This window comes from Leptodactylus fuscus, chromosome 3 (genome assembly GCF_031893055.1).
Source record: "Leptodactylus fuscus isolate aLepFus1 chromosome 3, aLepFus1.hap2, whole genome shotgun sequence".
Taxonomy (NCBI): Eukaryota; Metazoa; Chordata; class Amphibia; order Anura; family Leptodactylidae; genus Leptodactylus; species Leptodactylus fuscus.
In genome coordinates this window covers 133,810,742-133,836,255 of record NC_134267.1, presented here as the reverse complement: position 1 = coordinate 133,836,255, position 25,514 = coordinate 133,810,742, and the positions used below count along the sequence as shown (strand labels likewise).

Sequence of the window (25,514 nt, the reverse complement as noted above, 5' to 3'; positions counted from 1 at the left end):
CACCATGAATTGGTCCAAACTGGGCTGTTTAGAGGCTCCCTCCACCATGAATTGGTCCAAACTGGGTTTTTTAGAGGCTCCCTCCACCATGAATTGGTCCAAACTGGGGTTTTTAGAGGCTCCCTCCACCATGAATTGGTCCAAACTGGGGGTTTTAGAGGCTCCCTCCACCATGAATTGGTCCAAACTGGGGTTTTTAGAGGCTCCCTCCACCATGAATTTGCCCAAACTGGGCTGTTTAGAGGCTCCCTCCACCATGAATTGGTCCAAACTGGGTTTTTTAGAGGCTCCCTCCACCATGAATTGGTCCAAACTGGGGTTTTTAGAGGCTCCCTCCACCATGAATTGGTCCAAACTGGGCTGTTTAGAAGCTCCCTCCAGCATGAATTGGTCCAAATTGGGGTTTTTAGAGGCTCCCTCCACCATGAATTGGTCCAAACTGGGCTGTTTAGAGGCTCCCTCCACCATGAATTGGTCCAAACTGGGTTTTTTAGAGGCTCCCTCCACCATGAATTGGTCCAAACTGGGGTTTTTAGAGGCTCCCTCCACCATGAATTGGTCCAAACTGGGGGTTTTAGAGGCTCCCTCCACCATGAATTGGTCCAAACTGGGGTTTTTAGAGGCTCCCTCCACCATGAATTTGCCCAAACTGGGCTGTTTAGAGGCTCCCTCCACCATGAATTGGTCCAAATTGGGGTTTTTAGAGGCTCCCTCCACCATGAATTGGTCCAAACTGGGGTTTTTAGAGGCTCCCTCCACCATGAATTTGCCCAAACTGGGCTGTTTAGAAGCTCCCTCCAGCATGAATTGGTCCAAACTGGGGTTTTTAGAGGCTCCCTCCACCATGAATTGGTCCAAACTGGGGTTTTTAGAGGCTCCTCCACCATGAATTGGTCCAAACTGGGGTTTTTAGAGGCTCCCTCCACCATGAATTGGTCCAAACTGGGCTGGTTAGAGGCTCCCTCCACCATGAATTTGCCCAAACTGGGCTGTTTAGAGGCTCCCTCCACCATGAATTGGTCCAAACTGGGGTTTTTAGAGGCTCCCTCCACCATGAATTTGCCCAAACTGGGCTGTTTAGAGGCTCCCTCCACCATGAATTGGTCCAAACTGGGTTTTTTAGAGGCTCCCTCCACCATGAATTGGTCCAAACTGGGGGTTTTAGAGGCTCCCTCCACCATGAATTGGTCCAAACTGGGGTTTTTAGAGGCTCCCTCCACCATGAATTTGCCCAAACTGGGCTGTTTAGAGGCTCCCTCCACCATGAATTGGTCCAAATTGGGGTTTTTAGAGGCTCCCTCCACCATGAATTGGTCCAAACTGGGGTTTTTAGAGGCTCCCTCCACCATGAATTTGCCCAAACTGGGCTGTTTAGAGGCTCCCTCCAGCATGAATTGGTCCAAACTGGGGTTTTTAGAGGCTCCCTCCACCATGAATTGGTCCAAACTGGGGTTTTTAGAGGCTCCCTCCACCATGAATTGGTCCAAACTGGGGTTTTTAGAGGCTCCCTCCACCATGAATTGGTCCAAACTGGGCTGGTTAGAGGCTCCCTCCACCATGAATTTGCCCAAACTGGGCTGTTTAGAGGCTCCCTCCACCATGAATTGGTCCAAACGGGGGTTTTTAGAGGCTCCCTCCACCATGAATTTGCCCAAACTGGGCTGGTTAGAGGCTCCCTCCACCATGAATTTGCCCAAACTGGGCTGTTTAGAGGCTCCCTCCACCATGAATTGGTCCAAACTGGGCTGTTTAGAGGCTCCCTCCACCATGAATTGGTCCAAACTGGGTTTTTTAGAGGCTCCCTCCACCATGAATTGGTCCAAACTGGGGTTTTTAGAGGCTCCCTCCACCATGAATTTGCCCAAACTCTGCTGGTTAGAGGCTCAATCCACCCTGATTTTCAAAACAAATGTTGGTGCCAACCTCAACTTACTACAAGGGCCAAATTCACTGCTGGTGACAAGCTCTCCTCACTGCAAGTGCCAAATACACATGTTTCAAGGTGTTTTCCTACTGTCAGAGAGGTGGTATTGAGTGTGTAAAGTGTGTAGTTGTTAGGCTGTGATGTTGGGGTAATAGAGGGTCTTTGGTGTGTTAGATGCCCCCAGACATGCTTCCCCTGCTGTCCCAGTGTCATTCCAGAGGTGTTGGCATCATTTCCTGTGGTGTCATAGTGGACTTGGTGACCCTCCAGACACGGATTTGGGTTTCCCCCTTAACGAGTATATGTTCCCCATAGACTATAATGGGGTTCGAAACCCGTTCGAACACACGAACAGTGAGCGGCTGTTCGATTCGAATTTCGAACCTCGAACATTTTAGTGTTCGCTCATCTCTATTCAGGATCAATTTCAAAATCCGATTTCCGATCATTTTCCATTCAAACCCGATCCCGATCTCAATTCCGATCCCAATGCAAGTAAATGGAATTTTTTTTAAAAATCGAAGATCGGATCCTATTCACTACACAGCATGGAGTCTAAAATTTTAACGCTTTAATTGTTAGACTCCACGCTGTGTAGTGATTAAAAGCTGGCTATTTAAGCCCCCCCTGCTTTCCACTTACCTGCACAGAAGCGCTGCCGCTGGCCCGGTCCCCACTGTTCTCACTCCTCTTCTTGCCTCGCTTCCCCCGCCTCCCAGGTTAGTGGCACATGGACCCCATTATAGTCTATGGGGCCCATGCAGTTGAACTGCACACTGCTTGCAGTTGCGCTTGTGTTCCGTCCGTAGGGTTCCTCATGCGGACTCTTACGGACGGAACACATCAGCATATGTGAACCGGGCATTAGCTAGTCTCTCATTTCCAGCAGTCAACTGCAATACAATCTTTTGTTTAAGAACCCCTACTTTAACTCTTGCACAGCTGATATTTTTTTGCCATCAACCACTAGCCCTGTGTTATGCTACTTACTCACCAAACCAGGCATACAGATTCTTTCTGGAGAAGGAAAGTCCATAAATTCACTACCAAAGCAGTTCTTTTGAAAAGGCCTGTACATACATAGATTTTCACTATCATAATTCTAGTAAAATGGAATACAGCACATTGTACAGACATACGCATAACATGAGTGTCCTCTGCAAAGGGTATTCCTAAACTGGCAGTAAAGGATAGCATAGGCTTCATTTCTTAAACTATGCCGAGGAAATGAATGCTCTGAATAGATGGTATGAATAGCGGAGACAGATTTGGTGAATAACCATTATCCTAAACAAAGTACAAGAGTGAAACAGGGCTGTTTTTCATGGCCCACCCTGCAAAATTTCTTTTAAAGATGGCACTAAATCATTCTACTTTCAGATAGGAAAACAATTCATAATCAACTTTAGGATAGGTGCTCAATTGTAGATGAGTGGGGTCAGACCCTCACCAATAAGATGTTCAAAGAGCATTGCGGCACTATTTACCAAGCACAGCGCTGTACATATGTGAAGTATCTGTGCTTGGTATTTAAGCTCAGCCCATCCACTTGCACTGGAACAAGCTGTTGACAGGTCATGCGATCAGTGAACATTATATAACATGTCCTGTGAAGAAAAGCAGCACTGCTGCCACTTCAAAAAACTGACCCACAAGGGTCCTGGATGGATTGTCAAGTAAAAAGTTCCATAAAAACCTTTTAAAGAGGACCTTTCATGAGTTCGGGCACACAGTTTTATACACCGCTAGAAAGCCGACAGTGCGCTGAATTCAGCCATGATGCTGAGCTATGAAGAACGCCCCCCAGTACTAGTCTATTGACCGGGGGCGTTACTCACAGCTCATTGTCAACGGTGGTAAAGAATGCCCCCTCTGACAGTATAGTGCTAGACAGTATATTGATAGTACCGTCAGGAGGGGTGTTCCTCACAGCCGGCTAGACTGTCAGGAACGCCCTTCTGACAGTGAAGAGATATTGGTAACTGTACAGATATCTCTACCATTGGGGCACATAACGGGAAAGCTGACAGTGCACTGAATTCAGCACACTGTTGGCTTTCTAGTGCTATATAAAACCGCATGTGCCTGAGGACATGAAACCTCCTCTTTAATATACAAATGGAATATAAAATGTATCTCTTTACCTAATGTTTTGGTTTCAATAATGATTAATAGGGAATCATTTTTGACAGTATTTCATTTGTTTCAATCGTGTGTTTTTTAGACTCCACATTCTATGCTAACGGGAAATGGAGCTAATAAATTTGCAGAAAAGATGAATATAAAAAGAATCCCGACAAAGGAATTGGTAACTGAAAATGCTGTTCAGGAATGGGAAAAATACCAGAAATATAAGCAAAGTGTTACAAGTCTTTTTAATACCGAAAAGTAAGTGGAAAATAAAGCATTCATGTTGTAAAAAGTAAAGAATTTAATATAAGCTTTTGTCATTTCTAATTGTATTTGCAAGATTTCCTGTAGTTTTACGCTGCTTAAGATATGTTATGTTCACATGGTGGAAAATGAAGAAGAATTCGAGGTGTACATCTGCCTTGGTTTCCTCTTCATTTTACTTTCTGTGACTCCCTGCATTCCATCATGTCTTTCTGCCACTGATTGGGCCCAGAGTCTTGAGCCACAGACTGCAGCAAGATTGAGCAGACTCTTATTTTTTAAGCTTCTTGCTTTGGTTTCTGCCTCCTATTGAAAACAATGGAAGGTAGAATCTGCAAATGAATAGAGGGCGGAAGCAGCTCCAAAATCAGCTGCAGATTCTGCCATGTGAATATACCCTATGAGTATTGAACATGAATAAGGGTCTCTGGTATCAAGGAGTTTTTATGACACATCTAAATGATATATCAGAGCAATTCATTTAATATTTTTTTTAACATTGATAGCAATGGTTGAAATTATCATAATTTTGTGGTATACAAAAGGGCCATTTTTTTTTTTTTGCACCAAATGTGCACCACAACACCTCTGTGCCTTGTTTGCCACATTGTATTAAAGCTGCCCCAATGAGTTTATCATAAAATAGGTCAGGAAAGTATGTCATAAAGCCTGTGTTTAATACAATGGAGAATATTTTTATACAACAAATCCTCTTCCACGGTAATTGCTTGTTCCTTCCAATTTTGTTGTACAAAAAAAAAAAAAAAACACCTCCGTTTTGGATGTGGGCATAAAATGAGATGCCATTCTGGTGTACAGAGTCTATAAATGGCCCATAAAAATGAAGATGTTTGTAGAAGACTAGGAGAATGACATCACATCACAATACAGGGTATCATTTTCAGCAATGGCCCATTCTATGTACTTTGCCGTATACAATACCTTCTTGCGATTTGTTGCTCTCTTTTATCACTCACAACACATTAGCTTCCAAACATCTCTCTGCAATGTCATTCAATAATATACTGACATTTCTTTAGTGAATATTACGGCTATTTCTTTTTGCACTAAATTGGCTTATACTGCTGAGTGTAGAGCCCACTTTCATTTGTATAACTAAAAAAAGGCACGGTGAAACATTAGGTCACTCAGCATACTTGTTATACAGAAGATGCTGATATTACTTGGAGGAACATCTCAATGTCCCTTTCCCGCAGTTACTTTGTATAATCAGATTTAGAAGCTTTATGGCTGGGTCAAACAACATGATTGCCTTGAGCAGAAACAAAGGCAAAAGCATGGATTAAGATGAATATTATCTTTCTCTGTTTCAACTTGCAAAGTTATTTAAACCTGTTCAGTGACTACTGTTCTCTTTTGAGGTTTATCAAGACTTGTATTTGGTCTTTATATCATCTGAAAGAAGCAGATTACTTTTTTTTTTTTTTTACACATATTTGACACTTAATCTAAAATTTAACACTGTACATACCTTTACTTGTATTACACCTTTATTGACAACAGGTCTTAATATTGAGCTTTGTTCCTTTAAGCCTAAGGCCCTATGTTGTGAATACAGCTTTTTTTTTGTTGTTGCACATTTTGTTGTGGGTTTTTTGTTTGTTTGTTTATTTTAAGCTCAAGCCAACAGTCGCTACAAAAAAAAAGGAGAATATATGAGAAGCTCTTATACTTCTACTTTCTGCTCAACCCACTCCTGGCTTTGGTTAAAAAAAAAAAAATACAGCTAATTAACAAAAAAAGTTGTGTTTCCGCAACATAGGGCCTCAGCCTTAGAGTGAAATAGAGATATCATTTTTATAAATAATGTAATTTCGGGACTTTGGGGAGGTTGGTTACCAAGCAAGTAAGACATGCGGAGGACTTTCTGCAAGTTCACACTGGTGCTTAATTGGGAGGATTTCACACTGTCCAAACACAAATGGCTTTCAGCATCATAAGGTAACTCAAGACAACACCGCTTAATTCAGCCAAGTGGCAGAAGAGTCCACCAACATAAAGCAGTCTTTGTGACAAAAAAACAGTCCCACAGGCTGACCAGGTTAACAGCTTGTCTCCACTTTAAGCCTCCACACAGTCAGAGTGCTTGTAGCTCAGATTCCACCATCAGAAGCAGGAAGGACAGCAAGACACACCTTCCTATCTGGTCAGCGTTAAGGCTCCAACTTTGGCTCTCACCAAACCCCAGATTAGAGCTTTGAGCCGGGTCTATAAATACACCTAAAACCCGGATATGGATTCCAGTCCATTACCAAGTGGAGAGGGGCCATCTTAATGGGAGGTATCTTTCCTCCACAACCTTTGCCTGCCTACAATATGTGCCATATTTATTTATATTCAAGTGCATTATTCAATTTTCTTTTTTTTCCGTAATATAGTCTGGTTTTAACTGATAACAATTTGTATGTATTTGATTGCAAGTGCTCAAGTATAAAATTAGGCGTAATGGTAGTAGCTATAAGGACGAAAAATTTAACTTTTTTCTATGGCACCGGTGATTTAAAAAGAATGTATGAAATGTAAAAAAACATAACTAGACACATAACTCTTAACTCATTACAATGGTCTATTCTAAGGCTACACTATGAATATCTTGGTCCTGGATAATCTTGGGTTTTACTTACTAGTACTTCTGACTGACGATGCAAAGCAGTTTGTTTAACATCCACGTGTATATTTAAAATATATGAAATGGTTGAATATGAATTTACAAAAAGTTTAAGTTTAATGTATTTTACTCAAATATGTAGAGAGAAAAACAACACATCATGTTGGGTTCATTTTACCTTCTAGTAGAACATAGCAATGCCATTCATATTGCAGACATATGGAATGGGATTAAAGTAGACCAGCAGGTGCACTGGGAAGCCTGCCAAAAGAGTTTTACAGAAGTATGCTTTCATTGTCACCTTGAATTTACCGTGATAGGAGCTAGCCAGAAAACATGTGAATAGCTCCTCTATGATAGCATAAAATAAGGTGATTTCCTACTGGGTAACAATAAAAATAGCCTGGTATTTCTCCTACGTGGCAATGTGCTAATTTGGTACCATTCATCTTATGTCTAAACTTCATTACTGATGACACTTGTGTGAGTAATGTTTCCCCTATAAGAAATGTCTTCCTCTGATCACAGAACATTTAGAACTCAATTACTGTTGGCACATTGGAGATTATTTTACTGCAAAATTTGATGGCCTTTTCTGACAAAGTAGGAAACTTTCTTCTAAAATATTTCAATTACAAAGTTGGTTGGATTATCATAATGCTCTGATCCCCATGACTGCTTTGTTCACTATGGTCTATAGATCACAATCAAGTTAAATGGTACTGCTAGTGCGAGTACGATTTTCAGACATTGAAACATTGAAAGTAATAAGACTCATACACTGCTCAAAAAAATAAATGGACCACTTAAGCAACACAATGTAACTCCAAGCAACACTGATTGACAATCAATTTCAAATGCTGTTGTGTAAATGGAATAGGCAACAGATGGAAATTATTGGCAATTATCAAGACACTCAATAAAGGAGTGGTTCTGCAGGTGGGAACCACAGACCACATCTCAGTACCAATGCTTTCTGGCTGATGTTTTGGTCACTTTTGAATATTGGTTGTGCTTTCACACTTGTGGTAGCATAAGGCAGACTTTACAGCCCACACAAGTGGCTCATGTAGTGCAGCTCATCCAGGATGGCACATCAATGTGAGCTGTGGCAAGAAGGTTTGCTGTGTCTGTCAGTGTTGTGTCCAGAGGCTGGAGACGCTACCAGGAGACAGGTCAGTACACCAGAAGACGTGGAGGGGGCCGTAGGAGGGCAACAACCCAGCAGCAGGACCACTATCTCTGCCTTTGTGCAAGGAGGATCAGGAGGAGCACTGCCAGAGCCCTGCAAAATGACTTCCAGCAGGCCACAAATGTGCATGTGTCTGCACAGACGGTTAGAAACTGACTCCATGAGGATGGTATGAGGGCCCAACATCCACAGATGGGGGTTGTGCCCAGGCATTATAGGGAGGTCATACAGGCACGTGGAGGCCACACACACTACTGAGCCTCATTTTGACATGTTTTAAGGACATTGCATCAAAGTTGGATCAACCTGTAGTGTGTTTTGCTACTTTAATTTTGGGGTGACTCCAAGTCCAGGCCTCCATTGGTTAATAAATTTGATTTCAATTGATGATTTTTGTGTGATTTTGTTGTCATCACATTCAACTTTGTACAGAACAAAGTATTCAATGAGAATATTTCATTCATTCAGATCTAGGATGTGTTATTTCAGTGTTCCCTTTATTTGTTTGACCAGTGTATTAATAGGCACACAAGTGATATTGAAGATAAAATAAATTACAAACAAATATAGATCAATAGAAAATTAAACATAAAAAGGAAATATTCAGCAAGGATCGAGATAATGCAAACACAGTGAAAAAGTGATAGTGGAACTTTCTGCATGTTAAAGTAGCACTCTCATAAAAAATGTTATTCTCTGGCTCATTATGAAATAGAGACCTTATTCTCTGTTATAGAGACATTATGCTTGCTCTCTTCTTCCCTAATCCGATATCTATCTGCTAACTGTCTTCTAGATCCTTTATGATCTGGTTTCCAAATTCTGCACTCCACTGACACTGCTTTAAAAAGTCTCCAGTGATCTTAGAGTTACAGTAAATCTAATCACAGCTATTCTCTTCTTATTCTTATGGATCTACCAGCAGCAAAAAACTCCACAGGCCACCAACATCTCAGCATGCTACCCTCTATTGGCCTAAAGGACAATGCTCTTTCTTGGTTCCCCTCCTGTCTCTCAGACTGCATTTTCATTGTATCTTTTGACACTGAGCAGTGAGGAATGCCCCCTCCCCCTTCTGACAGTACTCGCCCATAGTCTAGTACTGGGGGGGGGGGGTGTTCCTCACTGCTCAGCGTCATGGCTGGGCGGTATGAAGCGCCCCCTCATAGTACAGAGCTACGGACAGTACTGTGAGGAGGGGCATTCCTGACAGACTGTCAGAGATGCCCTTTTGACACTGAAGAACTATGATAACAGCACCAGGGGGCACATAACGGGAAAGCCGATATGCCCAAGGACCTGAAAGTTCCTCTTTAATTTTGGTCTTTGTCCGTCTCATCCCTTGTCCTCTGTCTACTCCTCCCTTCCGTTCCTCTCTTGGGATTCCCTTCCCTCCTCCCCCCTCCCAATGGCCAAATTGACCTGTTCATCTTTTAATGTCAGGGGATTTAACTCCCCACAAAAGAGGCACCATGCACTGTTATTGCTGGGTAAACAAAAAACAAACGTATTCCTGCAAGAAACGCATTTCAAAGGCACCCGTATCCCTGCCCTCCCTAAGTCTTCATTCTCACAATGGTATCATAGCACTCATCCTTCCTCGGCTTCGAAGGGTGTCACAACACTGTTCCACAAAGACACTCCCTTTGAATGTAAACAACAATTTAAAGACTCAAACGGCAGGATCCTACTTCTGAAAGGCACTATAGCGTCGAAAACCTTTACCTTTGCTAATTTCTACGCACCAAACCATGGACAAATTGCTTGGGTCTTGGCCGCACTCCAAACATTGCATCTTTTTGCTGAGGGTACTATTATTCTTGGAGGGGACTTGAATGTTTCCTTTAACTGTGCTCTTGATTCCTCCTCTACCAGACCTGCTTTTTCTCAGAAGGCTTTGCGAAAGGTCTCCCTGGCGCTGCAGGATTTGAATTTGATTGACGTTTGGAGACTCCAACATCCAGCGGAAAGGGACTACACTTTCTTCTCGCCCTCTAAAGGCTCCTACCATAGACTGGATTATTTGTTTATCTCCAAGGACATGTTGCCATGTGTTACTTCTTCTTCCATCGGCCTCATCACAATCTCCGACCATGCTCCAATCTACATTGACCTCTTGCTACAACATCTCCCCAAGCCGGACTGGTCTTGGAGATTAAATGAATCATTGCTGGATTCTGCAGACCATATCCAATTTCTCTCTAAACACTTGACGGACTTTTTTGAACTTAACTCTTCTCCCTCTATTAGCTTCACCACAGTTTGGGAGACCCACAAGGCGTATGTCGAGGCCTTCTCATCTCCCTGGCAGCAAAAGTTAAACAACAGTGGCAGAAGGAGATAGATAGCGTATTGTCTCGTATCTCGGACATTGAGTGCGCTCACAAACGAACGCATCTTCTATCTGCACTAGCGGAACTGACCCAGTTGAGGGGGAAACTACTGGACATACTCAACTACAGGGCAGCCAAGCGCTATCTGCATTACAAGAAACTCTTATACGCTCATGGTGACAAAGGAGGGAAGTTAATGACGAGTTTGCTCTTCGATCAAGGACTCTGCTGGTAGGGCTTGTAATTCCACTGACGAAATTGCCGATGCATTTGTTGCTTTTTATTCTGCGCTGTACAACCTCCCCACTGGACAGCAGCAGCCCCCTGGTCATGACAGAGCTGCCGACATACAGCTATTTCTGGACAGTTTGGACTTACCTAGCCTCACTGTGGAATTGGCACAATCTCTTCTGTCACCTGTTTCTTTGGAGGAGGCGGTTGCCACCCTGAACAGTTTCCCAACTGGGAAGAGCCCGGGGCCTGATGGCTTGCCCTTACAATATTATAAAAAGTTGAAGACGGTATTGGCCCCCCAGCTCTCTCTATTCTGCAACGCTCTCTTGAAGGGCACCCCCCTTCCCAAACAGTCACAGGAGGCACACATTGTTCTAATCCCGAAAGAGGGGAAAGACCTACTTCACTGTGGAAGCTACAGACCCATCTCCTTATTGAATCTGGACATAAAGGTCTGGGCGAAAATACTGGCCAAGCGTCTACAACCTTTCGTTCCATCAATAGTTCGGGAGGAGCAGTCTGGTTTTGTCTTGGGGAGAGAGGGTTGCCACAATACCGCCAAACTACTCCCGCTAATTCACCTGGCTCACAAACGCAAAATCCCGCTGGTCTTGCTGGGTGTTGACGCCAAAAAGGCGTTTGACAGGGTGGCGTGGGACTTTATGGTGGCGGTCCTTAAGTGATCGGGAGTTCCTGAGGCCTTCATCGCCGCAATCCTCACCTTGTATGCTCAACCCACGGCCAGACTAAAAATAAACGGAATTCTCTCTGACAGCTTCAATATCTCCAATGGAACGAGACAGGGCTGCCCGCTTTCACCCACATTGTTTGTATTAGCTCTGGAACCCCTTCTGCAAGCGGTTAGACAAGATAGTAAGATCTGTGGGATGGAAACTGGCTCACACTCGCTCCAGGCAACGGCTTATGCAGACGATGTCCTATTCGCAATTATTAACCCCACTGTCGGCCTCCCCGCGCTTGTGGATCTTCTTAACCGCTATGGCATACTCTCTGGCTACAAAGCTAATTTCCACAAATCGGAGGTACTGAATGTGACCCTACCTCCACACCTTGTCCGGTCGCTACAATCAGCTACACCTTTTGTCTGGTCCTCCGCACCTCTGAAATACCTGGGTATTCGCCTCACCTCCTCCATTGACAATCTATATGCAGCGAACTTTTCCCCTTTACTAGAGGAGTTAAAACGATCACTACAGGAATATGAGTCTTTGCCACTATCCTGGTTCGGGAGGAAAAACTTGATCAAGGTTTACTTGTTCCCCAAGATCTTGTACAGATTTGCCATGTTGCCGATAGCCATACCGGACGCCTTCTTCAGGTCCCTGAGAAGCCTTATTTCACGCTTCATTTGGAGAGGGAAACCTCCTCGTATTTCCTGGTTACAACTGACTAGAGGGAAGAGACAAGGAGGCGTCGGTCTGCCAGATGTGAGACAATACCATACTGCCATCCGCCTGCTGTGGTGGTCTGACCTAGCTGTCCCACTGCTCTCCCAGATGCTGGCAGCCTTTTTACATGCCTGTGAGGACTCACCACTTCTGGCGACTTTGTGGTTCCCGAAACTGGCATCCAAATCTCCCAGGAACACCTGCCCTCTTCTTCCGGTCTCCTCAGCTGCCTGGTTGGACTTATTGGAGACGCTGATGCCGAAGCCCTCACCCCTCCTACCACTCAATCTTCTCCCTTACCTGTGTGGCTGGGGCACTATGGTCAACAAAGACATGTGGGATAAGTTCAAATCCCTTTCCCTCCTTGACATCACCACTCCCACGGGCTTGCTACCAGCGACCGATGTGTGCCAACTTCTTTCGGAGGTCAAACTGACGTTCTTACATAGACAACATCTGTCATCTGTCCTTGCGGATCTCCAGGGAAAATTCTCTTTCCGCACCCACCTAACGGAGTTTGAAAAATTATTGGCCTCCAAAACATTGCTACTTTGCAGAGTATCTACCTTCCTGCATCGCTTTGTGGCCCCTCCGGACCACTTCAAACCTAAGTTTGTCTCGGCGTGGGAGAAGGAACTCGGCCTGTCCCTGTCGCCCGACGACATAGATGCCATCCTTTCCACCTCTCATGGCTTTTCCCCATGCATCAGGCTTCAAGAAAACAGCTACAAGCTACTTGCCCGATGGTACCGTACTCCGGAATGGCTATTTGACAAGAAACTTCACTCTTCGGACAGATGCTGGAGGTGCTTGACAGGACCCGGCTCCTACTTACATATTTGGTGGAACTGTCCGGTCATAGTCCCCTATTGGGCTGAGATCCAATCTTACATAAGGCTAGTGAGCTACCCCTACTTTCAAATCACCCCTGAGATGATTTTTCTTTCTTTACCCTCCAAGGAGTACAGTCCTTCCAAAGACAAACTTGTAACACATCTACTGTCTGCGGCAAAATCATTGATCCCGCTTTTCTGGATGCAGAGAGAATCCCCCCCCGATTTCACTTTTCAAAGACTAGGTCAATCAGATCGCCAGATTTGAAGAGCTGCTTTGCTGGTCCTCTCGCACACACGATAAGTACCTTAGGATTTGGACACCCTGGCTGATACATAAGCGCTGACTTAGCGACTGGCCTACTCCCTCTCCCCCCCCTCCCTCGGTCTTTGTCTCTTGTCTTACGTCTCCTCAATGTTCCTTCTTTGTGTCCTCTTTGTGTCCACCTTTCCCTTTACTGTCTGTGATTTTGAAATGCTGCCTATTTGACGACTTTGTAATGTTTTCTATTTTACGCCCTTGTGAATATTGAACTTCTGCTGATTGTGTGTTGTTTTAATTACATACACTCTGTAAGCGACAGTTCTCACGATTTCTGTATTGTTATCACTTTTTGAAAATAAATAAAACTTTTGAATAAAAAAAAAAAAGTTCCTCTTTAAGTACTGTAACTCCCTAATAATTGGTCTTCCACTCACTAATCTCTTCCCTCAATAACGTATACTAAATGTGGCAGCCTGGCTTATCTTTCAAGTTAAACCTTACGCCAATGCTTCCAGCCTGTGCCACTGTGTCACTAGTTTCCAGACCACTACAAAATACTTTTTAAATTTATCCCACTCATCCACAAGGCTCTCCAGGGTGCTGCACATTCCTACATATCCTCCCTCATCTCTGTCTTCAACTTTACACGTCCTCTTGTTAGTCCTGAGACTAACATCTTCTATAATCAGAACTTCACACTCCCATCTCCAAAGCTTCTACTCAGTTGCCTCTCATCCTATTGTTACCCTACAGTCCCCCACAAATTGCTCCCGTCTTGACAAGGGCAGTTCCCAAAACACTTTCCATAAAATACTCTAACAAAATTAGGTCACTTTTGACGCATTTCATCCCATATATATATATCATACAGTTGTTCCTCAGGGGATCTAGGAGCGAAGACAGAATAAAAACTCCACTCAGCATGTTTCTGAGGGTAGAAACAGACACTAACACCAAGTTTCTAGCACAAGGGAAGAGCAATTTCAAATCCCCAAATACTCACATATAAGGAGTTCACAGTTCAAGTAAAAAAATTAAAAAAAAGGGTCTCTTTGTAAGTTCGGAGGAGTTGAACCCCTAGTCCAGGGGTAAGCATGCATTCCCTGCCATGCCATAAAGGGCTTAAACCAAACCCCCCCCCCCCCCATCATGTTTAATTGGGGTATGTGTTCAACACATGCATACTGAACTTCCTGTCTGATGCTCAGTGCTTCAGCTGCTGTGGCGGGAATGCTGGCGAGACATTGCATCACTTACTTTGATCACTATAGTTTATAAGGCCATTTTGGATGAAGCATGAGGTCATTTTGGACAGGTGTATATAAAATAATACTGGACTGAGAACCCAGTCGGTATATCAGCTTCTCCTCCCATCCCTTTGTTCATTCCTGAACCCCCCTTCTGATTCATTATATGATTGTGGAAAGACTGTTCTATTTGAGATTCTATTTATTATTGGTGTTTGATTTTATGGGAACTATTACTAAAAGTTACGTTTTAGATATCAGGACCAATTTGCTTTTCATTATCTTGATTTTTGATTTTGGGATCTTGTTTTGGAAAATATAAACGTAATCCATCTTTGAGTATTTATCACTGTATAAATAAAAATTATTAATATATTATATTTTCCTCTAGGATGCATGATACTGTTGGTGCTGTAGCAATTGATTCAAAGGGCAACATATCCTGTGCTACATCAACCGGCGGGATAACAAATAAAATGGTTGGGCGAGTTGGAGACAGCCCAATTATTGGTATGTTGTAAAGCCATTTCTAAAATGCATAGGATTTTTTCCAACATGGTGTACAATGTTCACTGTACTGTTTCTGTACAATAATATAGACTTACATTTTTGCTAGCTGTGATTTGCCACCATTTCATTATTTATCTTTTTCTTCTTGCTTATATTGTACAAACTCAGTTTGTGGTTTAAGAGATCCGGTATATTTAATAAGGCTACTGTAAAGGTACCTATGCTAATATGTGGTCAATTTCTTATCGCTAGTTTTGGACTAAGCTTTATAAAATGCCCTTATTTGTATCCACTGTGCATCCCTTGATCTTGCACTCAGGGGGCAATAGATTTGTTAGGCTCTGTGCAAATTAGAAAACGTATGAGATTCCTTGGCCATCAAAATTGTCAGAAGGGGTCATATTTTGGTTCACAACTATATGTTCACCAACTAACCTTATATCTAGGGTAACATTGCCTGCAGAGGTGTCATTTTGCAATATTCTGTTTGCAAAATCTGTTTTTGAAGAAAAGAAAAAAAATGATCTGAGTGAATTGTGTTAAGACATAGAACTACAACTATAAAACTACATTGTGCTTAAAAAAATAGTAATTGTAGATAAACATCATATCCTGATATAAAATACTTTATTATAATAAGGTGATTAAAATAAAGTGATAAATATTTACAATAATGACTGCAGGTGGTCTTCAGTAATGTCTTCAATATTCACAAATGTCTTCAGTATTCATTGTATAGACATAATTGTGTAATGAATAAATTATGTGTTAAGCAAGTAGAAACACTGTATAGGGAAATGCCTGATGACTCTGCTAGTATAGTTTCCTGGAAATGGGAATATTATGTAGTTGTAAATACTAAACCTGCAAGCTCAACAAGACACCAAGTGTTCTAGGAGGTCAGTGAAATTGTGAACAAAACTTTGGATGTACTATGCATTTAAATGAATTATTTAATGTGAGTTACTGAGATCTCAAAATAGCAATATCGTTTTGGACTACACATAATACTTTGCAATGTATAATATTGCTCAAGAGCATTGTAAGGGTATGTTCACATGAAGGAAAAGGTCGTGGACAGTGGCGGATCCAGGCATTGTGGGGCCCTGGGCAATTGACTTTGGCAGGGCCCTACTTACCGGGGGGTCTGAAACACAGACATCTTTGACTCCTCACTTCTCCACGCACCCAACCCCTATATATATAAATATATATATATATATATATATATATATATATATATATATATCCCACAGGGGCCCTGCAGCCTCTATTATGCCCCACAGTGGCACAATAGACTGTGGGGCATAATAGAGGCTGCAGGGGGGCCGCTGTGGGGCATAATAGAGGTTACAGAGGCCACAGTGAACCCTTCAAGCTCTATTATTATACTCAGGGGTCTTTTCAGACCCCCGAGTATAATAATCGGAGCCCCAGGGGAGATGAGAGAACATAATAAACACTGTTACTCACCTCTCCGGGATCCAATGTTAAAGAGGACCTTTCATGGGTTTGGGCAAAGGCAGTTCTATATACTGCTGGAAAGCTGTCGGCTTTCCAGCGGTATATAGAACTGCCTTTGCCCAAACCCATGAAAGGTCCTCTTTAATCCTAGCAGGCTTCGGGCCTATATGGTACTGCTAGCACAGGCTTTGGGCCTATATGGTAATATACCAAACCACGTGACGTCTGGGCATTACCATATAGGCCCGAAGCCAGCTAGGATTAACATCGGATCCCGGAGAGGTAAGTAACATTGTTTATTATGTTCCCTCACCTCTCCTGGGGCTCCGATTATTATACTTGGTGATCTGAAAAGACCCCCGAGTATAATAATAGCGGCAGTGGGATCACGGCCTGGCCTGGGCCTATTCACTGCCAGCCTCCACAGCCTATAGTACCAGGGGAAGCGGGGGCGGCAGGTCCAGGGTGGTTGGTAAATAGGCCGCTACCTGCTGGAGATACTCCAGCAGGTAGCGGCCTATTATAAAACAAAGAAAATGTTATTATACTTACCGATCGCGATGCTGCTGCTCCCGCTGCCTCCGCGATCCCCTTCTCTCGGCAGACGTCAGACGTCTACGTATCAGCGTAGGCGGCATCATCACGCCACCTACGCTGACATATAGACGTCTGAACCAGCACACAGAGAGCAGCAGCTCTCATGCGCTGTTTCAAAGAAAAAAGAAAAAAAAAGAAAAAAAAAAGAGAAAAAAAAAAATCACCCAGCTCACCTGGCCCTGGATCTGCCCCTGTTCGCGGAAACCTTTTCTGCCATGTGAAACATTCCGCACAGCTAGCCGCGTCAGGATGCCAATGCAGCATCGGCATTCCATCATGGCATCTTGCTCCTGATTAGACCCAAATAAATGTGCCTAAACAGGAGCTTGTCTCGGGCGGCGGACGCTGTGGCTGAATCAGCCACAGAATCTGTGGCAAGACAGGGCATTTTGCTTCTTTTTTCTGCTACTAGCTAGCGGGGAAAAAAAGCGAGCGGCTCTGATTGACTTGGTTTATGCAGGTGGATTTTGAGGCAGATTCCATGTCAAAATCCACCTGCAAAAAACTGCATGTGAACTAGCCCATAAGTCTTACCCTTTATAATCTTCCATTCAGTGGACAACACACCTACATATGTTTTAATGGCTTTATAGTTGTTGCCTGCATAGACTACACCAGTTTTAAATAAAAAGATATTATTTCCAATGGTCCTTCCAGTGATGGAAATCCTCCAATACACAATAAGGGTGCATTCACACTGAGTAAACGCTAGCTTATTCTGAACGTAAAACACGTTCAGAATAAGCGGCGTCTAAAGCAGCTCCATTCATTTCTATGGGAGCGGGGATACGAGCGCTCCCCATAGAAATGAATGGGCTGCTTCTTTCACTCCGTGCAGTCCCATTGAAGTGAATGGGGAGTGCCGGCGTATACGGCAAGCTCTGCTCATGCCGGAGCGTACACGCCGGCACTCCCCATTCACTTCAATGGGACTGCACGGAGTGAAAGAAGCAGCCCATTCATTTCTATGGGGAGCGCTCGTATCCCCGCTCCCATAGAAATGAATGGAGCTGCTTTAGACGCCGCTTATTCTGAACGTGTTTTACGTTCAGAATAAGCTAGCGTTTACTCAGTGTGAATTCACCCTAAAAGTACTAAGCTGAAATACTGAATGGAGAACCACAACCTTTCAATAGATAAATTTACCCATCTAAATCATTGTGATAATGATGAAAATGACCTGCAAGGGGCCACACGGTGGCTCAGTGGTTAGCACTGCAGCCTTGCAGCGCTGGAGTCCTGGTGTTCAAATCCCGCCAAGGGCATAAAACCATCTGCAAGGAGTTTGTATGTTCTCCCCGTGTTTGCATGGATTTCCATCCCATATTCCAAAAAAGACATAATGATAGGGAAAAATGTACATTGTGAGCTCTATGTGGGGCTCACAATCTACATTAAAAAAAAAAAAAAAAAAGAAAATGACCTGTGACACAGTGTTCTCCTTGTGTAAAAAATATTGGTTTGACTTTGATAGATATACTGATTTGCCATACTCTTTACATTCTTTAATGATTGTCTTAAATGGTTTTCTCCATATGGACTACCCTCTTCTTAAAATGTCCATACGCATCAGATTACCTTTAGTCAAACCTACCAATTTCAACAGGGCCAGATGGACATTTGTTTCAGGGGCTCTGGCTTCCCTCAAAGGATGATATCAGTTTAAAGAAACATGGGGAACTTTGAATTTTACACACTTGATCCTTTTGTTCTCAGGAGAGATAAGCTTGCCATCACAGAATTCTCTCCTAAATATCTTTGTAAAGGAATTGCCTGTTGAGCAATTCCCCAGTGGCTGCTGCTGAAACCAGGAACGAAGAGAATGACAGACAGTGAGTTCTAAACTTGACGCAGCCCCTGTCTCTGCCTACTTGCTTCAAGTACCCTAGGCAGTAGCTGGCAACTGGGCGACAGTCCCTTCTCTGAATAAGTGTTTACACAGAACAGAACAAGACAAACAACACAAAAGCAGAGTCAGTAAGTCGAGGTCAAACCGGAGAGACAAACAGTACCAAATTGAAATCCAAGCGTAGTAACAAGGGAAGCCAAAGAACAGAAGGCAGCAAATACAATACAATAGCAAAGAGAACTGCTTAGCAAGGACCGAGTCACAATAGACAGCAAATGTGTGGACTGATGACCTGTTTATAAGAAGTACAGAGCCCATGCCCAGGCTTGATTGGTAGATCATCTGTGAATCACAAAGCACACAACAGTTAACCCTAACAACACAAAATGACCAGAGTCCAGGAGCAGGTAATTATGAGCGGACACACCTCGTGCGTCGTACAATACGGCCAGAGGATGACGCAAGAGTTCGAACAGGTGCAGACGTAACAACCTGATATTAAGCTAACTGAACTCACTTAAATGCATGAGACATTCCTTTTGAATAAACACGGTTGGCTGTTTAAGTGATGATTTGGTTGTAGATAAATCACTTGGAGATTAAAATAGCCTTTTAATTGGGGTCAAAGAAAAAATAATTATATACAATGCTGTTACATGACAAAATATACAAAAAGTCCAACAAAGGCCACATCTTCTTCCAATTGCTACAAATAGCATTTATCTCTAATTCAAGTTGTTTTCCAATTTTATATACAAAAGATTTATGTATTTGACAGATTGTAAACATTTTCAGGATTGTAAATTGCTTCATTTCTGTTCTGTCTTTTGAAAGAGACAAGTCCAATTGTACGAGAGTCTGGCATTTGGCAGTGGCCACCAGTAGCTTGTAAATACTTCATTTAAATCTCCATATTTAAAAAGTTGATAACTGCCAAAATGATTTGACTATCGCTTCAGCTCTGCCAAGCGTAGAAGGGATCTGGAAATGGATCAAAAGAAAAATTATGTCCACAAGTAGTTTGTTTTTTATTTCATTGCTTACTGCTACCTCGAAATATGTTCTCTCGGCAGATGCCAATGTATATCTGGAGAGAGCTGCTTGTAAATGTTCAGACACTTTGTATCTTTTTATTACAATTATTTGGCTTCCAAAAGATCCATTTCTCACTTTGACTTTTACAAATATTCAGATTTTTAAAGGCAAATCAGAGGTATAACCTAGAGTTCCTGGGCCCCAATCAATAGTCTGTAATAGTCCCACATCTACCTGGTACCATTTATAATACTGATGTATTTTTATGTTGTTCGGGTTCCAGATGTCACACCTACGTGTAGCTATAGCTATGACCCGGATTGCTGCCAAAGATGCAGTTAATAGGGTTTAACCTGGAATTCTATATTAATTTTGTCTGTTAGATCATAAAAGGTACAATGATTTTCAATTGGAACCATGACAAAAAAGTTCCGATGTAGCAACCTGGCAGCTGATTCCAGTCCACAACAAAATCTGCAACAAAAAAATGCTGCATTTCCACAACATGGGACCTTAGCATTAAAGGGGTATTCCCATGAAGATAACAATTTTTAAATTTGTAAAAATTTGCTACAACAGCTGATGTGTGTGGGGTTCAGATGTTTGACCTCAGTAGATCATATACTGATGACCTATCTTGGGGATTGAATATCATTCTGAAAAATAAATCTGGAGCCAGAAAACCCCTTTAAACCAGCAATACAGCTAGCTAGGCCAGGCTAACAATGAAAATCTGTGCCCATGTTGCCACGTTATCTATTTCACAATATGCAAATGAGCTCCTAACTGCTACACCCCACACTGCTCTAATATGCTGGTGTGAAAGCATGAAAGAACACCAGATCAGACTATGATTTCAGCTTAGCTCCCTCGCCCTGTCACTCAAAGAAGAGAATGTCAGCAGAAGACGGAAACCGACATTCATTGTCCGCCGGTGAGCGTCTTCTGCTTTCCGTGGTGAAACCATTTTTTCTTTTACCGGACACAAAGTCCTGCATGTCCGACTTTGTGTCTGGTTAAAAAAAAACAAATAAAACAGGAATGGGTTTGAAAACTGCCTGCTGATTTCCGTTTCCTGCCCAGTTTCTTAGCCAGGAAATGGAAACCTGTATAATGGAGATCAGGCGATGGTGTGAACCTGCCCTCAAAGTAGAAAATTACTGTGAAACATACACCTTAGGTATCCCTGTATCTGAAAGTGCCAAGTCTACTGAATATAGGGTATCTGCAGTGCTCCTATTCCGTCGAGAAGGGGTTAATAGGAGCACTGCAGATACCTTATATTCAGCCAGGCTGACTTCCAAGTAGTGGGAAAAAAAACTCCAGTCCTCAAGCTCAGGGAAGGGTCAGACAGACAACCAAAACACCCCCTCCCCTTCCCCAGCATTCAGCAACTGCTGCACCCAAAAACTCCGACCATTTTAATTTTTATAAATTTTCCAGCAGCTGCTGCATTGCCCCCCCCCCCCCCCCAGGCTTATACTCGAGTCAATAAGTTTTCCCAGTTTCTTGTGGTAAAATTAGGAGCCTCGGCTTATATACGGGTCGGCTTATACTCGAGTATATACGGTACTATAAATGTAAATGTGGGATTTTTCAAGTGATTCATTTTGCATATTGGGATTTTTTCTTTATGATTATGCTATTAATTTGTAAGAATAGCAAAACAGCTTTTTCAATTTCTCCTTTTCATTGGCAATCTCATGTTATATATTTTAAAAAAATATTTAGGTTTTTTTGCTATGTACTGTCAATTTTTATATATTTCATGCTTCATTTAAACTGCTGCACCATTAATGAGACAGATGTATTTACCTTAAATGTATGTTTTATTTTATTTTCTTTAATACAAAGCTCAGATAATTGATATATTACATAACGAAAATTAGTATTGTGTAACCTATAACCTGCTGCGGGCGTCCTAGCAATCACATGACATAACCTCTAGGACAAAAATGTAAAACTATTCTTATTGAATAACATTTATACCACACTTTTATATATTGGTAAAACTATTTGTGAAAAAATAAAGTGTAAGTATGTATGCATCTATCTATGTCTTTATTTTCTAGGGTCTGGAGCATATGCAGACAATTTTACTGGAGCTGTGTCTACAACTGGTCATGGAGAGTCTATCATGAAAGTTACACTGGCAAGACGAGTACTTTTTAATATAGAAAAAGGTAATATTACTTATTTTGTTAAACTAATAGATCATAATTTTAATATTTTCATAGAACCTGACATTGCAATCCTTACTACAGTATGTCTATAGTTCCACTTTGGAAAGCTACCTGTACTTCTAAGGGCTTGTTCACATGGGGCCAGATGGGACGGATTTTGGCACTGAATCTTCCTCAAAATCCATCCCCTCACAATAGAAGTCTATGCAAACCGCTAGTGTTATAAAGAAGCGAGCTGCCCTTTCTTCAGGTGGATTCTGCCATGGTACCTCGCACCCTCCGGGCTGGGCCTATTCATTTGAGCCTACTTCAGAGAGGGAAGCCACGACTGTCGGAAGCCGCGACAGTCACGGCAGGCGCATTTTGGTCCTATTCTGACGCGGTCCCATGCCCCATGTGAACGGGGCCTAAATATAGAAATTTCCTTTATGTCTATTACTACATACAGTATGATACATTTCTGAAGCAATGGTTATGTTAGTATTGAGCTGGCCACTGGCCTTGCTTATCCCTCCCCCACTAGTCAAGGGAATATAGATTTCATTTTATAAATTCATTTTAATTTTGGCCTTGGAATGTCAAGTATATTGCCTTCCTGGGGCAGAGGACATGGTGAAAATAGATGGAAACTCCATTGGAGAAAAACTGATGTAAAGCATTGCAGACTACGATAGAACTATATAAATAAATAATTTATAAATATCTTTATTTCTGTATATGAAACATAATAAGTTATCTGTGATGATATATGTATATTTACGTCCTCAAAGTGTATGTTGCTGAAAACAGGTTACCTAATTTTGTCTTCTCCAGTCTCTACTTTACTAATATTAGAGACTCTTCTTCCCAGGGTTGGACATAAAATATAGAAAATTAATTATTACAGACTTCTCCCAAGGTGGGACATGAACCAGCTGAAGCTTATATATTACGTATTATCCCAGCAATGTTCTTTGCAGATCACAGATATCTCCATATTACATTGATTCATAAATTAAGAGTATAATGCTTTGTTGGGTGTTACTTACTTTAAAGGGAAAACCTATCAGAAAGTTTTAGAACACCCACAGGCCCATTTAGACCGGGGGTTTAATATCCCAAATCACCCTGTAATAATGCATTAGACACCTACATTAAAAATAAAAGTACATTATATTTACCGAGAGCAGCAGCAACCCCCTACTGATTTGCATTGCCCTCTACCTGCTACTGTTGATGCAATGACTTTTTAGGGAGCCTTCACACGATGTAACACTGCGCTCATTCTGATTGTAAAAAGACGTTCAGAATGATCGCGTAAAAAGCAGCTCCCATTGACTTGAATGTGAGCCAGCATACGTGCGCTCCCCATTGAAATCAATGGGAGGCTTTTTTCCCTATGCTTTCAATGTATAACGCGCGAAATACATTGAAAGCATAGGGAAAAAAGCCTCCCATTTATTTCAAGGGGGAGCACACGTATGCCTGCTCCCATTCAAGTGAATGGGAGCTGCTTTTTATGTGCTCATTCTGAACGTCTTTTTACGATCAGAATGAGCGCAGTGTTACATCGTGTGAAGGCTCCTTTAAGGCTAATACACCACTGAGTGGAAACGCAGCAAAAAAACGCAGCGTAAAAAAAACGCAGAGAAAACATGCGTTTTTCATCACGTTTTTCAGTTTTGTGCTGCGGAAATTCATAATAGTTTTCTGTTGAGTTTCTCATGTGCAATAAAGGTAATTGAAAAGTTATGTTGAAAATTGTAAGGAATTATGGTCCTCTGCTATTTAGGGCGCGATTTGGCTGTGGAGGAAACGCAGAAAAAGTGTGGTGTTTTTCAGTACTTGCAAAGTGGATGGGATTCATGCGGTTTTGAAAATCTCAGCATGTCAATTATATCTACAGAAACACCAGTGTCTTTCCCATAGATATAATTGTAACAGAAAGTCAGTGAACTTTCTGTTCAATGGGTTCACACCGCGGTTGTTCCCACATCGCTTTAGTGCGGCGGATCCGGCCTGTGGGGCCTTAGCCTTAGCCTCAACCAAGCAAAACAATGAGTTCTTGTCTGCAGATTTTGATGCTTATCCGTGGCGTTTCTGCAGAGTTTCCACAACACATTTATCATGCTGCGTTTTGGCTGCGGTTTTCACACTCTATATAGAAATCTATGGAGGGAAAAACTCAGCGTTTCCGCAACTATAATTCACATGCTGCGTTTTTCAAAAACGCAAACGTTTTTGAAAAATGCAGCTTTTCCGCAGCTTTTTTTTCCGCAGTGTGGGACTAGGATTAGACTAAATTGCATTCACTATGCTGGTACTGTAAAACGCAGTATTTGTTTCCACTGCATTTCCACAGTGCCCAAAAACACTGCATTTCTGACCAGTGGGGCCTTAGCCTTAGGCTGAGGGCCCCAGGTTGTGGAAATGCAGCATTTTTTTGTTTCAGACTTTGCTGCGTTTTTTTGAGCAAAAGTCAGGAGTGTATTTAGCATAAGAGAAACCTCTAAGTGCTTCCTTTGTATTTTTCATTCCTTTTCAAGCCAATCCTGCATTTTGCTCAAAAACGCAGCAAAGTCTGCAACAGAGAATGCTGCATTTCTGCAACATGGGGCCTTAGACTTAAGGTCCATTGATCTATAACTTTAGTTGAAGCTGACTGCTAGCTGCCAGTACCTGCGACTACTTAGTGGCTACTCCTGTGTGCCCCTTTCCTCGCTTGGCTGCTAGTGCCAGTGCCCGTTTAACTTCCAAGCAGTCTGCTATGAAAAAAATACTCTGGTTAACAGATGCTATTGGGAATCTTAAGAAACCTAGTAGGCTGTGTACAGGTGTGCGAAACAACTATAACATATACTATTCCATTTCGAAAATCATTTAATATTCAGTAATTTTTTAAATCAGGTGAGACACCGCAGAAAGCAGCAGATCATGCCCTGGAATACATGAAGAACAAGGTTCATGGCAGAGGAGGACTAATAGTTGTGAGCAAGTCTGGAGAATGGGCAGCAAGATTTACCACAAAGAGAATGGCATGGGCGAGTGCTGAAAATAATATATTAACCTATGGACTTAATCCTGGAGAAAATTTCCAAGAAAAAATTGACTTATAAAGTAAACATAGTATATGAGTTGAAACATGTTCCTAGTAATAACAACAAATATTCCTCTTACCATACACATTGGAAAACTAGCATAATAACATATCACATGTGATTTCTTACATTATTTCATCGTCTCTGTTAGTCGACCTGCACAGATTTGTTTGTAGATCTGCAGCTGTAATATAGGACAGTATATTCAGATAGCATGATGTTTAAAAGAGGATTTGTAATGTGTATTATTGTTTGTGCTATCAGTGCCAATAAACATGCGCCCAATGTAGAGTTTCACATTTTTATTGTTGCTTTTCTATATTATCATGAGTTGGTCAT

The 25,514-nt window shown here is 42.2% G+C and overlaps 1 protein-coding gene across 1 annotated transcript in view; it reads left to right on the top strand.

Annotated features, from left to right (window-relative positions):
• The window catches only part of LOC142196686 (isoaspartyl peptidase/L-asparaginase-like), a 47,861-nt gene extending 22,668 nt beyond the window's left edge, over positions 1-25,193 (top strand). Inside the window, exons 3-6 of the mRNA XM_075266668.1 lie at positions 4,149-4,312; positions 14,852-14,970; positions 21,988-22,098; positions 24,985-25,193. Coding sequence (XP_075122769.1) covers positions 4,149-4,312; positions 14,852-14,970; positions 21,988-22,098; positions 24,985-25,193 — 603 coding nt within the window. The remainder of the gene's footprint in view (positions 1-4,148; positions 4,313-14,851; positions 14,971-21,987; positions 22,099-24,984) is intronic.
• The last annotated feature ends 321 nt before the right edge of the window (positions 25,194-25,514 follow it).